The 16630-nt window shown below is 41.5% G+C and overlaps 1 protein-coding gene across 5 annotated transcripts in view; it reads left to right on the top strand.

Annotated features, from left to right (window-relative positions):
* The window catches only part of TCERG1 (transcription elongation regulator 1), a 98915-nt gene that overhangs the window by 14097 nt on the left and 68188 nt on the right, over positions 1–16630 (top strand). For all 5 annotated transcript variants that reach the window (XR_013827400.1, XM_079915331.1, XM_079915333.1 and 2 more), the window contains exon 2: positions 539–645. Coding sequence is in view for 4 of the 5 variants with exons in the window: in XM_079915331.1 (XP_079771457.1) it covers positions 611–645 (35 nt within the window). In the remaining variant the exon portion in view is untranslated. The remainder of the gene's footprint in view (positions 1–538; positions 646–16630) is intronic.

A 16630-nucleotide genomic window follows, 5' to 3' on the forward strand; every position in this document is an offset into this window, starting at 1 on the left:
TCCGCCTGCCGATGCAGGGGACACGGATTCGTGCCCCGGTCTGGGAAGATCCCACATGCCGCGGAGCGGCTGGGCCCGTGAGCCATGGCCGCTGGGCCTGCGCGTCCGGAGCCTGTGCTCTGCAATGGAAGAGACCACAACAGTGAGAGGCCCGCGTACCGCAACAACAACAACAACAAAAAAGAATTCAACACTACTTATCTGTGCAACCCATATGTATAAAGTGGAAATAGCTAACCCCCACTAGGTACCTGAATAAATTACCATATAAAAAGTTGGGTGTTTCTTTTTCTAGGCAACTTTTACAGTAACGTACACACACATATATTTTTAATGTTTTAAAAAAATATATAAATGCTATCATACTATAAAAACTTTGTAAGCTTCTTCTCTGACTTAACATATTATATACTGCTTTCCATATTGTTATATAAAATTCAACATTGACTTCACCTTACTAAAAACTACAATGATATCACTAAATTTTTAAGCCAGTTCCTCCTTGATTGACATTTGTTTTTTCAAATTTTTATTCTAGATGGACAAGATATTCTCATGAACCTCAAAATATGAGCAGGTGGAGGAAAACTACCAATAGCTCAAGAACCACATGGTATCAGTGTCTGCGCAGGAGGGAGCCATGAGGTATCTGATAGACCTGAGAACAGAACTCTAAAACTGGCAATAGTACTCACTGAAAAGCGGGGTAGACCAATTTGAGAACAACTACTAAAACTGGGAGGGGGTTTTCTACACTTCAGTAAAGATATGGGTGTGTGGGGTCCAAGATAAGGCCTAAAGGAGCTGGTGTGGTTTTCGGCTCTGTGAACTTCAAATTACAAAGCTCCTTTTCAGAAGAAAGTCTCACACCAAAAGAATACTTCTGAGAGCAGAATCCAAATGAAGAAGGATGGGGTAATAGAAGCAAAGGAAAAAGAAAGTCTAGATAAAAGAGCAGAGGAACTACATCTCAGAAAGTACAGGCCATTAAAAAGTTCTTGGTAAGGACACCAGAAGAAGGAAATCTAAAGTAATGAAGCCAGAAAAGTTATCCTGATTCACCCTTCCTTCATAAAAGGAAAAGTAAATCCATATAAAAATGAACAATAGAATAAGATTGTGTTCAAATCCAGCACTAAGTTAGATGTGTTAACTAACCATATTGTGGTGATCATTTTGCAATGTATAAGTGTATCACATTATTACATTGTACACCTTAAACTTACACAATGTTATATATTAATTATATCTCAATAAAGCTGGAAAAAAATCCAACACTAAGTCATTATAAGAAAAAAAGAGGACTTCCCTGGTGGCGCAGTGGTTAAGAATCCGTCTGCCAATGCAGGGGACATGGGTTCAAGCCCTGGTCCAGGAAGATCCCACATGCCGCAGAGCAACTAAGCCCGTGCGCCACAACTACTGAGCCTGTGCTCTAGAGCCCGCGAGCCACAACTATTGAGCCTGCATGCCACAACTACTGAAGCCTGTGCGCCTTGAGCCCATGTTCTGCAACAAGAGAAGCCACTGCAATGAGAAGCCCATGCACTGCAACCAAGAGTAGCCCCTGCTTGCCGCATCTAGAGAAAGCCTGCGCGCAGCAACGAAGACCCAACACAGCCAAATATAAATAAATCAATTTTAAAAAATAACAGAAAAAGAAAGGGCAGAATAACATTCTAATAGTGAAAACATATCAGAAAGACATGCTTATAAAACAGATGAAAAATTTATTATTTCAAAATGAGATAAAAAACTAATAAAATAATATCAGAGAGGAAAGGACTATATAAATCAGAAATTAGAGAAGCTCAGAAATGATGTAGGAGAACTCAGAATTAATATTAATCATTTGAGAGATGGAGACTAAAATAGAAAAAAACAGAAGAGTGAATAAATATATCAGATAACAATAGGTGAAAAGGAGGGAATTCCAACAAATCAAAGAGATCTGTGAGAAAGTGGTAGATGTGGAAAGGTAAACAAATGAACAAACTATAATAGAAGACCCACAAAAAAAAAGCAGAGGAAATTTTAAAATAATTTAAATTTAAAAAGCAAACATTTGAGAAAAGTTTTCCTGAAGTAAAAAAAGATTTGACACTAGTACCTAGGAAAATCAATCCAGAATGACCAATGTCAAGGTATATTCTCAGAAAACTTCTGGACTTTACAAGAAAAGAAAAAACTCTTTTGGGCATCTAGTCAAAATATCAAGTCACCTAAATGGGAAAGAAATAATTGTCTTTGAACTTTATTCCAGAAGAAGTAGGGAAACAGGGACTTCCCTGGTGGTCCAGTGGTTAAGAATCCGCCTTCCAATGCAGGGGATGCGGGTTCGATCCCTGGTCGGGGGACTAAGATACCACATTCCACGGGGGAACTAAGCCCGCGTGCTGCAACTACTGAGCCCACGTGCTCTAGAGCCCATGCACCACAACTAGAGAGCCCCTGTGCTCTGGAGCCTGCACGCCACAACAAAAGATCCCGCACGCTGCAACGAAGATCCTACGTGCCGCAACTAAGACCTGACGCAGCCAAATAAAGAAATAAAGAGAGTAACATATTGAAGATATTCAAGGAAAGAAAACATGAGCCAACGATTTTATATCTAGTCAACATGCCACAAATGATGAACATGAAAGAACCAGAGACTACTGCTCCCATGAATTTACTGAAGAAAGGTTTTTTAGACAACCAAAATGGAAAGACATTGGCATAAGGACTGATGGTAAGCATAAAATATGTATTTACCTATAAAACTACGATGGTTATAAGAAGAGTACATGACCAGGCAAAGTAGATATTATATAATAATTAAAAGGGAAGAATGGTAAGAGGGATGAAATATAGAATATACTTGTTGCTGATGAGGATAAAAGGATATTTATTCAAATGAGATACTGCTGGATAGGGATAAAAGAGGATAGAAGAAATTATTAATTAATTTTAATATTGTTGAGGAACCAATAGAAAATAACAAAAATAAGATGGGGGATGGAGTTTATTTTAGTTTTATTATAAAAGTAACCATTAAAATAAAAATAAAACCTTCCTAAATACCAAATACATTTGAGAGAACAAATAAGTGAAACACCCGTGCTATAAAACACTTGCATTTGTATAACATAAAACAATATGAAGTGAAAACAATAACGTGCAGAAGAGTATATGCGGTATACTACTATTTGAATAAAAAAGACAAAAATGAGGATATATGTATATGCATGCACATATACATATATATTATTTGCTTATTTTTGCAATTAAGAAAGGATAAACCAGAAACTTATGCGCAGGGATTGAAGAAAACTACTCTGAGTTACATTTTATATAGTTTTGACTTTTTAACTATGCTACTGTTTTACATACTCAAAAAATTAAATTAGCTCTTGCTTTGGCAGCATGTATACTAAAATTGAAATGATACAGAGATTAGCATGGCCCCTGAACAAGGATGACATGCAAATTTGTGAAGCATTCCATATTTTTGTCATGGATGTTAACTAAACTTTGGTAATTGTATTAATATATACATGTGCCAAATCATTATGTTGTATACCTTAAACTTACAAATCTTATATAGCAGTTATATCTCAATAAAACTGGAAAAAAATTAAGAAGCCCACTATCACAAAGAAAAAAATTAAGTCAACAAGGAAAGGAAAACTCTAACACTGAATATAAAGAGAAACAAATGAACCTATTTCGAGGTTAAAAGTTTTTTTAACAGATCTTTTTACCTTTAGTGGGCTATATTCTAGGGATTAAAAAAAAGCACTGCAAACAATCTGGAACTTTATTAGTAGATTTGTTCTTGGTAGTGGTACTGATACAGTAATTCTGATACTATTGGATATATTGTAAGGAGGAGCAAATGAGTAAATATATTGATGTTGGATTGAAAACCAGGTTTTCACTGTGGGAGAAAAGAGATAAAAAATATGCACTGGGAGGAAAAGAGGAAGAATCCTGTGGTGTTGGACTGGAGTTGGGGGATCAAGATAAATTTATGATTTAAAATCAAACATACTTCCTGGCTCTGTCCACTGAAAGGACCTAGACACAATGACATCCCGATAGCAATGAGCACTCTTACCACCCAGTTTTTGCTTTCTATGAACTACTTCTCACTAAACGTAATCAAGTTATCTTGGGGAAATGGCTGATTCTAGGTCTGAATCAAAGGAAAGTACAAAATGAGCTTGGGCTTTCCTCTGCTAGAGAGCAAAGAAGTGCTCAAACAATGATGGGGTTATGTCGGAAGGACAGAGACCAGCTGGAAGGGGCTCCCACCTTGAAGGGGCCAAATTTGGGACAAATTGAAAATCGAAAAGAAAATGAGTGGTAATGAAAGATCTGAGTTCATAATAATACTCAAGAAAATTAAAAAGTGAGTGTGAGGGAAGAGAAAGCTCTTTTCCTTAAGCAGTAGAATGCCACCTAATAAATGTAGAGAGGAAATGATAAAATTCAAAAAAATGTGATCTTTGTAATCACATAGTTGATTCAGGCAAGGTTTACTAATGGCTGCTAAAACTTTGGGTGAAAGTTGTTGGAGAACAAGATATTCTCAAAGTACTATCCCACAGATTACTTATTAATTGTAAAGACATCTTTTCAAACTCTTTATAATGGAGCATTCTAGCAGATAGCATCTTAATCAACTGATTAAACTTAGCACGACCAATAATAGGACACAGTGGCTCCCTGTGCCTCTTGTGATGTGCTAAGAAGGACCCAACATCACCTCTGTAGAGTTTTTGCTAGAAATCTTTAACGAAATCTAATTCTGAAGAAACAACCAGATAAAAACAACTGGCCTGAAAGTGACAGGAAAGACCAAAAAAAAAAAAAGCAGAAGAGCTGTTTTAGAATAAAGGAGACTGGACCAAACAAACCAAAAAAAAAAAAAAAAAATGCTCTAAAGGACATTACTGAGAAAATTGAAGAATTTAGTAAGATTTTTACATTAGAGAATAATCAGTATTAAATCTACTATAATGACTGTTTGGTTATATAGGAAAATGTACTTGTTTCTTAGGAGATAAATGCTGAAGTACTTTGGGGTGAAGCTTCATAAACTCTCTAACTTACTTTCAAATGGTTCAGTGAAAAAAATAACCTCATATATATGGAAATATTATACAATGAACATATACAGCATTTAGCTGCATATGTTAACAATCTAGGTGAGGGGTATTTCAGTGTTCACTGTATTATTTCCTCAACTTTTCTGTAGGTGTAAAAATTTTCATAATAAAAGTTTGGGGCAGGGGAATAAACACATGGATTGGAGGTAGGTGTGTGACAGGATAGCCTGCTAGTGACCTGGAACCTGAGTGACCTGGCCTGAAAAGATGAGCTATACTGTATCGGTCAGGATCCTTTTGGCTTCATGTAACAGGATACTGGAGTCAAAGTAGCTTAAACTGTAAGGATACCTAATTATCTCATGTAACAAGAAGTTTAAAGGTACATGGCTCCAGGGTTGGTTAATTTGTCAGCTCAAGGCTTTGTAGCCCGATTCTGCCAGTTCCTCTCTAAGTCTCTTGGCTTTACTTCATGGTTGCAAAATGGCTGCCATGGCTTCATATATCATGTCCTCACATGACATATCCAAAGTAGGCAGGAAGGGGATGGACTAGCTCCTCCTTGGGCTTTGGCTTCTTGTATCAAAGATAAAATTCTTTCCGTAAGCCTCCCAAGAAGATTCCTTTTACATCTCATTGCCCTTAACAAACCAATTCTGGTTCATCACCTTGGGTTGTTCACCTGAACAAAACTGATTGGGAGGGATGATTGTGGGATGGGCAGCCAATAGTGTTTTGCCACATGAGCCAATCAGACTCTCTTGCTCAGAAATCTGAGCCAAGAAACCCAGCCTGGGTTTGCTGTTAGTGAATGGACAGCAAACCAGAAGTTGAGCTGAGGCCATGACACACCAGGCCATGTACAAGCTAAGGTTATGACAAGAAAAATTCTATAGAGAGGGTGAGGAAGCCATTTGGTAGAGAAAGGAGAATGGCGCGCATCTTCAGAGGTGGGTGGAGCTGCCCTGAGGGTTAGAAACAGTTCCCTAAACTGCCTAGATCCCTGATGTTTTCTGGTTATGATTTCACTTCCAGGCTAGAGAGAATGTACCAGTTAGGACTCAGAAAAAAGCAAACAAAAACTGCCCTAGCACAAAAGAGGAATTAGTTATCAGTGTCTTTCCTACCCAAGGCAGGAAGTTTACCCTGTCCTTAGGAAGTACTGGAACCAGAAAGGGCCAGAATGAGGTGACTTCTGTCTGCCTCTTCCTCTGTGTTTCTCCGTAGTTTATTGCATTTTTTTTTGAAGTATAGTTGATTTACAATGTTGTGTTAGTTTCAGGTGTACAGCACAATGATTTAGTTACTATTTTATTACTATTCTTTTCCAGGTTCTTTTCCATTATAGGTTATTACAAAATATTGAGTATAGTTCCCTGTATACAGTAGGTCCTTGTTGGTTATCTATTTTATATATAGTAGTGTGTATATGTTAATCCCTACCTCCTAATTTATTCCCCATCCCCGTAGTTTATTTCATTCTTATCTCTGCAGTAGTATATCTCTGCTTCATGTTCCCCACATTATCATACATCCGCCCACATCTTCTAAATTTGCGTTTAAGTTTTGTCCCCCTGAAGAACCCAGCTGGTACTCAGTCCCTGGGTCCTAGTTTCAAATTCCCAAAGGAAAGAAGCTGAGAGACCTAAGTTGGGTCAGATGTCCAATCTGCCCAGTCCATAGGCTTCAGGTCACAACACACAAGCATGGGATAGTGAAGAGCAGAACTAGGAGAAAAAGGGGTCATTGACTCAGGCTGGAAAGACACCCCAAAAGATTTCCACCATGATCCTTAAAAGAATGGCTTTCAAGATTGAGGGGTAGGACTTCCCTGGTGGTGCAGTGGTTAAGAATCCGCCTGCCAATGCAAGGGACATGGGTTCAAGCCTTGGTCCGGGAAGATCCCACATGCTGCAGAGCAACTAAGCCTGTGCGCCACAACTACTGAGCCTGCTCGCCACAACTACTGAAGCCTGCGTGCCACAACTACTGAGCCTGCAAGCCACAACTACTGAGCCCGTGCGCCACAACTACTGAAGCCTGCAAGCCTAGGGCCCGTGCTCCGCAACAAGAGAAGCCACCACAATGAGAAGCCCGCACACCTCAACAAAGAGTAGCCCCCGCTCACTGCAACTAGAGAAAAGCCCGCGTGCAGCAATGAAGACCCAACGCAGCCAAAATTAAATAAATAAATACAATTAAAAAAAACAAAAAAGATTGGGGAGTGGGAATTTGCCCCTCGGGGACATTTTGCAATGTCTGAAAACATTTTTGGTCATCACAACTTAGGGGATGAGTACTACCTGTATCTAATGGGGAGAGGCCAGGGATGTTGCTAAAATCCTAGAATGTTCTCACAACAAAGAATTATCTCATCCAAAGTGTCAATAGCACTAAGGTTGAGAAACTCTGCCTCCCTTTTGATTCTGGTAACTGTTCTTTCAATCAAACGGAGCATCTGTACCCAGAGAGCACACACCCAGGCTTGGTAAGTCACAGGGCTCAGTAAATATTTGTAGAGCAGAGAACAAATGAAAACACCATCCTGGGATTCTGTGGATGCTGATTCTACTGCTGATTACCTGGATTCAGGGTGCATTCTTGGTGAAGGAGCCCACAAAGGCAGGAGATGCCGAGGTTCCTGCCCTGGGTGGGGGATTGTTAAAAAGAAAAGGGAAGATGGAATAAGCAGAAACAGATCCAAGCAGAAGACAGAACTAGAAACACACACACAACTTGCTCTTACAAATGCTCAAAACATAAACAACAGCTGCCTGGCTGGTACCTGCTCCTCCCCAAACACCATAAGGGAGAGCCGTAAATCCTTATGTCCCGAACAGCTGTCGGTGATGACAGAGGCATCTTTTTTTCCACACTAACTTGTCTGGCAGGGAGGTACAGGCTCCAGGCCATTGGGTTTCTTTTTGGCTTAGTCAATACAACATCTGCTATCATCTCCTAAGGAGCATTGTCCCTGGAATCTTAAACAAACAAACAAAACAAAAAACCTGTAAATGACTCAGAGAGGAGAAGGCTTCAGGAATAAGGAGAAGAAAGAAATTTTAAGGCAAGACATTGCCCTGAAATTCCTGATAAACACGACGCTGCTATTTGGCAAAGGGGAATAAGTTTTCAAAAGTTTCTGGAGGAAACCCCAGAAATTAGATAACTTAGGGTCTTTGCTGCCCTCTACTGATTATGATGAAGACTAGCAGGGGGTTCGAGATGGAGAACGGTGTCAGTGGATTGCTTCATTCCTTCATTTGATTTTCAAACACACATTTACTGTGTATAAGTATACTTTGCCTATACCCTGTGCAGGTGCCGTGCTAAGCATTAGTGCAACGGTAAAAAATACATGTCCCTGTTCTCCTGGGATGTACATCCTAGCAAATGAGACAGACTATGTGTAAGTCAACAAATAAGAAACATTTAAAGTTTGTTCAGATGGCTCTGAAAGCACTTAACAGGCAATTTAAGACTCGGGGGCTGGGAGGTGACACGTGAGCTGAGACTGGGAGGTTGAGACAAACTCAGCTGAGCTGAGAGCAGAGCCCAGGGCTCTGTGGGCAGATTGAGAAGTGGGTCCCTGAACCTGGCGTGGGAGCAGGGACCAGTGTGGAGGGAAGGCCAGAGGGGCGGGTAGGGGCCGGGTCATGCAGGGACCCTGCAGTCTGCGAAGGAACTTAGATTTTCTTCTGAATAAATCTGACCCAATAGAGGAAACTGTTGAAAGGTCGCTATTTTTGTTTTTAAACGATTATTCTGGGACTTCCCTGGTGGTCCAGCAGTTAAGATTCTGCACTCCCAGTGCAGGGGGCCCAGGTTCGATCCCTGGTCGGGGAACTAAGATTCCACATGCTGCGACTAAGCCCCTGCAACTACTGAGCCCGCATACAGCATCAAAGACCCAGCACGGCCAAATATATAAATAAATAAAATTTAAAAGAGATTATTCTTTCAGTAGGACATTTTTGCTCTACGATTTCCATAAAGATTTTCCCAGAAGTATCAGAAAGTTTACAGGTGCGTACATGAAAGAAATAAGTAAACATCTACAGGATCACTCTGTCTCCTGTGTGGATCATGGAAGGTAGGGCAGGGGATAAGCCTAGGAGGCAGAGCCAGGCAGGGGCTGTGTTGGAGGTAGGCTGGACCAGAGTGGTGCCGTGGACATGGGCAGAAATGGATGGACAGAAGATGCCTTTGGGAGCTGCACCTTCAGGACCCACTGATGAGTCAGACGTGGCAGAGGATGACTGACAGCTGCCAAGGCAACGAGGGCAAGCCGATCAGCGATTGAAGAAATGTGGCACCTGCAAGGCTCCGACCTGGGCTCTTTGTGGGCCGGGGGGCGAGGACCATTACTCGCCAGCCCTTGCTCTCTCCTTCTGCTTGGCCTGGGTGACTATACCTGACAGGTCTCAGGGAGGCAGCCCTCATAAAAATGGCTATAAAGCCTTTTGCTAATACGCAGCCTCCCATAAATGTCAGGGGATGAGAATTACAGCCCCGCAGGCTCATCAAAGAGAGAGGGGGCTGCAGCTTGAGGAAGCTACAGTGACTGTAAGGGCACTAAGCTGTCTTTCTAAGCTGTATTTTAGTGTCAGGGAAGATGTGACCAGAGGAAGTGGAGTGCTAGCTGAGGCCAAAGTGGCCCAGAGCCTTTCTTGTAAGTTTAGGTATCAAATCTGTCTGCAAAGCTCCTCTTCACTCAGCCCAGGGCTTCTTCAAGGTGGAGAGGAGCATAGTCTTCACTTGTACCAATTGAGCCAGGAGGAGTGGCGATGTTAGGGAACCTGGCCTCGGGGCAGCCTCTCATTCTGGGAAGTAAACAACATACTGTTTCCCGCCTTTTCCAACCCTTGACCCACCTGTCAGCTAATTAGTACCTAGCACCTAGGACTGTTCCCCTGCTCACCAGCTGTCTGGCGGTCCTTTGATGCACCGCATATGTCTAACAGCCCTGACCCCCAACTCCCTTTCTTTCTCCCCTTTCATTTCTCTCTTTCTTTAATATGCACTCAACATACAGCTAAAAATCACTGGGATCATATTATAAGCATGGCATTGTGTTGGGGTCCTGGAAACTGGGCTGGGGAGGGTGGGTAAAGAAATATGATATGAAGACCCTATTCAGAAGAAGTTATTCATCTAGCTGGCTGCCAGCTGTATGAGTAACTTCCGGGAGCACAGACACACTGAAAAAGTAGAACAATAACAAGTAATGGTGGCTAACATCTCTTCCAAGGGCAGACTGAAAGCCAGGTACCTGCCAGGGGCATTGTCTCAAGGGGTCCTCATGATAACCTTACGAGGTGTGTACTATTGCCATTCTTGCTTTCAGATGAAGCTGAGGCTCGGGGAGGTGGTGACTTTTGCAGGGTGACAGCTAGTGAGTGATGGAACCCTTTTTTAACCCAAGTCTGCCTGATCCCGAAGCCTGTGTACTACTCTGTCTCTGGCCCATCGGTTAGGTTAACAGGAGATTACTAATAGCATGGGGGATAATCTACATGCCACTCCATTTCTGAGGCCATGCTGCCTTTTGTTTTTCCCTAACTTCTATACACTTGTGCACACAAACACACACACGTACACCCCTTGATCCATACCCCCATCCTGACCCTAAATTTTGGACCCTAATGGCATTTTTGACATTGAATCAAAATTATACCAACACTGTTACATGTTCATTGAGAAAGCATTTTCAGGATCAAAGTCCAATAAATCATAAACCCCAATAAATAATCCTCCCCCAAAACACCAATACTTTTCTGGATCAGTTTTCTGTATTAGACAGTATTTTTTCATTTTTTGCTATTTTTTTATTTACTAAAGTTTCTTTTTTAAAAAAATTATTTATTTATTTTTGGCTGCATCGGGTCTTCGTTGCTGCACACGGGTTTTCTCTAGTTGCTGCAAGTGGGGGCTACTCTTCCCCCACTACTACTACTACTCTTCGTTGCAGTGCGCGGGCTTCTCACTGCGGTGGCTTCTCTTGTTGCGGAGCACGGGCTCTAGGCGCGCGGGCTTCAGTAGTTATGGCTCACAGGCTCTAGAGTGCAGGCTCAGTAGTTGTGGCACGCAGGCGCACGGGTTGTGGCGCACGGGTTTAGTTGCTCCGCGGCACGTGGGATCTTCCTGGACAAGGGATTGAACCTGTGTCCCGTGCGTTGGCAGGCGGATTTTTAACCACTGCTCTACCAGGGTTATTTCTGACAGAATTAGTTCTTCATTTAAATTTCAGAGTGAAGATTTGAGTCATCCAGCAGTTCTGTCTGCATCAAATTTTATCAATTGTTATATAGTTGTGTGAAGTTTCTTCAATGACTGTCATTTCTACGAGGCTCAACTTTGCTGGCTCAAATTTTGCATATTTGCACTTTAAGATTTGATCTTCAGTCAATTTTTAGTCAATATCACATTTTACTACATGCAATGATAGCTATTTTCAGTTTCAATTTGTATTGGTTATTTTTACCAGAAATATCCATTATGAATTGGACATCAGACTAATACTTTGTATTTATTACTTAGCTAACCTATGAGAAAATTGAGAGCAGTATATGCAACAGAGAGAGCCAGGTAAAACAGAGAGAAAGATTCAGACATGAGAGATAAAGACAGCAAGAGGAGGTCAAATAATAAGAAAAAATATTATATTTATAGAAATGGTAATAGCTAATTTTTATTGAGCACTTACTATGAGCCCTGTTCTAAACACTTTAAACGGGCTCACATTCATTTAACCCCCACAGAAACTCTGCGGAGATACAGTTATTATTCCTATTTTAAGATGGGGAAACTTTGGCACAAGGAGTGGAAATAAATTGTCCCAAATTATGCAGCAGGTAAAAGGCAGATCCAGGATTCAAACCCAGGCAACCTGTGACAGAGAAGCTGCAGCAGTCCTTCGATATTGCTTGCTTACTTCTTGGTATTGCAGCATTGAAACATCCCCTGGAACAAAATGGTGGGGTGAGTCAAAATGTCCTTCTTCCATCCCATGCTTTGCTGCTACCTGAAATGCTCACCACATTGTCTGTGCCTAATACAATCACATGCTTCCTACAGGGTAGGCGGCCTGACCTCAGTGGGGAGGGGCCACTGCCCGCAGGGCTGGGTCTCCTTACCCTCTTCTGGGATTCCCAGCATCTGAGCTAATCCTGTTGGAAATTTTATCATCTGTGCTGCAGTTTTTGCTTCTTAGTCTTCCTAAACTAGACCATAAGCTCCTTGAGGGCAGGAGCTGGGTCTCGTTATACTGTTTCCATTTACAAGTGTAGAAATGTGTAAGTTAGAAAGGCTAGGAATGAATGTGTCATTTCACTAATAGTGAATTCCACTAAAAGTGATTTGCTTTATTATTTACTTTTTAGTATAATTACTTTGGCCTAACAAGTTCTTCTGCATAAAGGGACCTGTGACCTTTCATGTTAGTTCTGGAAACTTCCTAATTCAAATCTCATGAAGTTTTGATGTTCTGATGCAAGTAACTAGGCTGTGGGTAAGCCATTTAATTTCCACATTCCTCTGTTTCTGTTTCGTTCTAAAAGTCCTACAGTATCTGGTAAACAAGGAAATTTGAATATGATACAGAGAGTCCAAACCCAGCAAGTCTATTTAGAATTTATGTCTGTGACTATAACTATATACTTGATCTTTAAGGTTGGAGAAGTTATCCCTATGTAACCCAGGCTGCCCCAGTCAGAAATCTTAATGTGGCCTAAAATTCCCCACCTGTCCCACACTCAAATCCAATCACTCACCTAGTTTTGTTGATCCTACCTTTTAAATAGCGCCTGCTCTGGGGCAGTGCGGGGAACCAGCAATCTGTCAGGTGAGGTGCCCCTGGAGGCGGGAGGTAGAGCACATGTGCAGCAATCTGTCAGGTGAGGTGCCCCTGGAGGAGGAGGAGGTAGAGCACATGTGCATCTCGCGAGGTCAGGCATGAAAGAGGGCTGGCGGAAAACAGCGCCGGCGAAGGGAGACTGTCGGCATGGCCTTTGACATAAGGGGTGAAGTAATAGATTAGGTATGAAAGCTAGTCATTTCCCTTCAACATGTGTCACTTTGCTGCCTTCCCTTCTCTTAAATTGTCTTCACTTAGCCATTAGCTTCAGCAACGCGGATCTTCGGGGGCTGAGGCTTGTATAACTGACCATTTTGCGTTTCAACAATCATCATAATCTCATTGAGATTTAAGAACCCTCGGGAGTTCCCTGGTGGTCTAGTGGTTAGGATTTGGCACTTTCACTGCGGTGGCCAGGGTTCAATCCCTGGTCCGGGAACTGAGATCCCTCAAGACGCACGGGTGCAGCAAAAAAAAAAAAGAAAAAGGAAAAAACAAAACAAAAAAATCCCTCACTTTGTTTCCACCTGAGTGGAAGAAAGAGAATAGAAGTATGTTCCAAATGGAATATGCCAATATTTCAAGCAAGGGCTACTTGCAGAAAAGTGGACAAATAGCTAAAAGTTTCTAAAGTCTTCTCTTTTGATATTACACCTGCAACCTCCTTGTTTAATTACAGGTGATTCCATCCTGTTTTACAAAATATATTTCTGAAAAGTTATATACATATATATATACACACTTACATGTAATAAGGACGAATCTATAAAAGATTACAAATTCACAGTTACACTTAACCGTTTGTTTAGAGCTTATCTTTGATGATGTATTTGCAACATTTCATATCTCTGGTCTTTGACCAACTCAAATCAAATAACTTCTAATCAGAAAAAAAAAAAAAAAAAAAGCTCCTGAACCTGTCCCCTCTTCTCCAGTCTTGCTGTCATTGTCTTAGCTCAAAGTCTCATTATGGTCAATCACAACAATTTCTACTGTCTCCCTGACTGCAAACTTAACTCTTTTCTAACTCATCATACTGACTGTAGTCAGCAAATCTGATCCTGTCACTTCCGTACTTGAAACCCCTGAATAAAAACTTATTACCGGGCTTCCCTGGTGGCGCAGTGGTTGAGGGTCCGCCTGCTGAGGCAGGGGACGCGGGTTCGTGCCCCGGTCCGGGAGGATCCCACATGCCACAGAGCGGCTGGACCCATGGGCCATGGCCGCTGAGCCTGTGCGTCCGGAGCCTGTGCTCCGCAACGGGAGAGGCCACAACAGTGAGAGGCCCGCGTACCGCAAAAAAAACCTACAAAACTTATTACCTATGGAATAAATATAACCTCACCCACCTTTCTAGTTCATCTCCTGCCACTCCCCTGTACATCAGTGCTTTAGTTCCTAAAATTGCTTCCAAAATGCTATCCCTTAATGCATCCTTTCCTGGTCCTTGTTTGCTTCCTCAGTTTCCATCTTCACAGTGGACTTTCCCTCCAATCAGAGCCCCTGCTTCTGTGTTTCTGCCTGAATTCCCAGCAGTGTGGCATAAAGATTCAGGGCAAATGCAATAGTGTGGAATTACCTGACTACACCACTTAAACTGTATGAGTTTGGGCAACTCGATGAACCTTTCTAATTCTCAGCTACCTCATCCGTGAAGTGGGGATAAATTGTTGCCGCATATGACTGTCATGAGGACTTAACTGGGAAGTTCCATATAAAATGCTTGCATGTGGTAATCGCTTAGTCAACACTAGTCATTTGCCATGGCTATGATTTGGTTTATCTACTTCCTCTTCTAGGCTGTGTACTCCACGGACAGCGAGTCTTGTTTCTTTAGCAACTGTGATAGTTCCTGGCACACAGTAAGTGTTCATCAAATGTTTGCCAAATGGACAAATGAATGGATTTGCCAGATCGACAAATGAATTATCTTCTGAATTCGAAATTAGAACACTTGGTCTGATATGTTTTTGTAATGGAGAGGAGTTCATGTAACTTCTAAGATGGAGTTATTGCTACAGCAATAACAAGTTATTACTTTACTTTGTCCTGAGACTGGTGTGGTGCTTAATGATACACTACAGATGTTGAGTTTTGTAAATTTTAAGAGACAGAGCTTTCAAATTGAACTGAGGAAGCACAATGTTGTCAAGACTTGGGTTCTAGTCCTGTTTTTGCCACTAACTGGATATGTGACTGTGAGAAAGTTAATAATCAAACTCTCAGGGTCTCTGCTTCCTCATCAAATTTGTGCAAAGAATGTTGGACTAGATGATCTCAAAGATTCTTTTTAGCTTTCCAATTAACTCCTTTTGTAACTTCTCAAGTTGGCAATTTGGGGAAATTGTGTATGACAGTATTTAAAACAATTGCATTATAATAGAGTCTTAAATATTACTTTTATGAAAAAAAACAAAGACTAAGAATGCTCTTTAGCCAACTTGAACCCTTTCCCTTGGGTCCCAGGATTGCTTTAGGGACACACCTCTTCCTTGGACAGTAAACCCATTCATTTTACTATGTGTAGGGAAAGTATTTGTTGTTTTAGCTAGCTAATTAAAGTCTTTTAAAAATAATGTTATCTTTTAGAGCTGTCCTTTCACCACTTTCAATCATAATGTCTCTTAAAATAAAAAAAATCCGGGGCTTCCCTGGTGGCGCAGTGGTTGAGAGTCCGCCTGCTGATGCAGGGGACATGGGTTCGTGCCCCGGTCTGGAAAGATCCCATATGCCGTGGAGCGGCTAGGCCCGTGAGCCGTGGCCGCTGAACCTGCCCGTCTGGAGCCTGTGCTCCGCAACGGGAGAGGCCACAACAGTGAGAGGCCCGCATACCGCAAAAAAAAAAAAAAAAAAAAATCCGTAACTTCCTAATTAAAAAAATAACCATTATGTGATGATTCCTGAGATGATGTTGTTTTAATTTTGAAAAACAGAAAAATTGGGACTTCCCTGGTGGTGCAGTGGTTGAGAGTCTGCCTGCCGATGCAGGGGACACGGGTTCGTGCCCCGGTCCGGGAAGATCCCACATGCCGCAGAGCGGCTGGGCCCGTGAGCCATGGCCGCTGAGCCTGCGCGTCCGGAGCCTGTGCTCCGCAACAGGAGAGGCCACAGCAGTGAGAGGCCCGCGTACCGCAAAAAAAAAAAAAACAGAAAAATTTTAATAGTATGATTTTAGAGCTGGAATGAACCCCGAAAGACATAATTGTTGTTGCTAAAAGAAGGAAAGAGAAATGCCTCACCAATTTAGTAAGATAAATAGCAGTTACTTTAAACAATGCATTTGATTAACAGTTTATATTAATGAACCAAGAGATTATAAATGTGTCATTGAGTATTTTGGAACAAATCCAGAGTTTCTTGGAGTTAAACTAGTAAAATGCATATATAATACAATGGACTTAGGTATAGACACTTATGTTAATAAACCAAGGGATTGCAAATGAGTGGTTGATTATTCTAGGACAAATCCAAATGAGGGTAATCCTAGGGAATGTGATTATCATTTAATAAGTGGAAGCCTAAATAATTATATGGTATTCTATTGGGAAAAAATTGTGGAAACGAAACATAGATGGTCATCCCAGAGTACTGTACTCTACCCTGTGGCTTGCAGATCCCAGGAGGTCCATGAAATTATCTTAAAGGACTGCAAATTCATGAGCTCACTAATTATTTATTGTTT

The sequence above is a fragment of the Stenella coeruleoalba genome, assembly GCF_951394435.1.
Source record: "Stenella coeruleoalba genome assembly, chromosome: 3".
In the NCBI taxonomy this organism is placed as follows: Eukaryota; Metazoa; Chordata; class Mammalia; order Artiodactyla; family Delphinidae; genus Stenella; species Stenella coeruleoalba.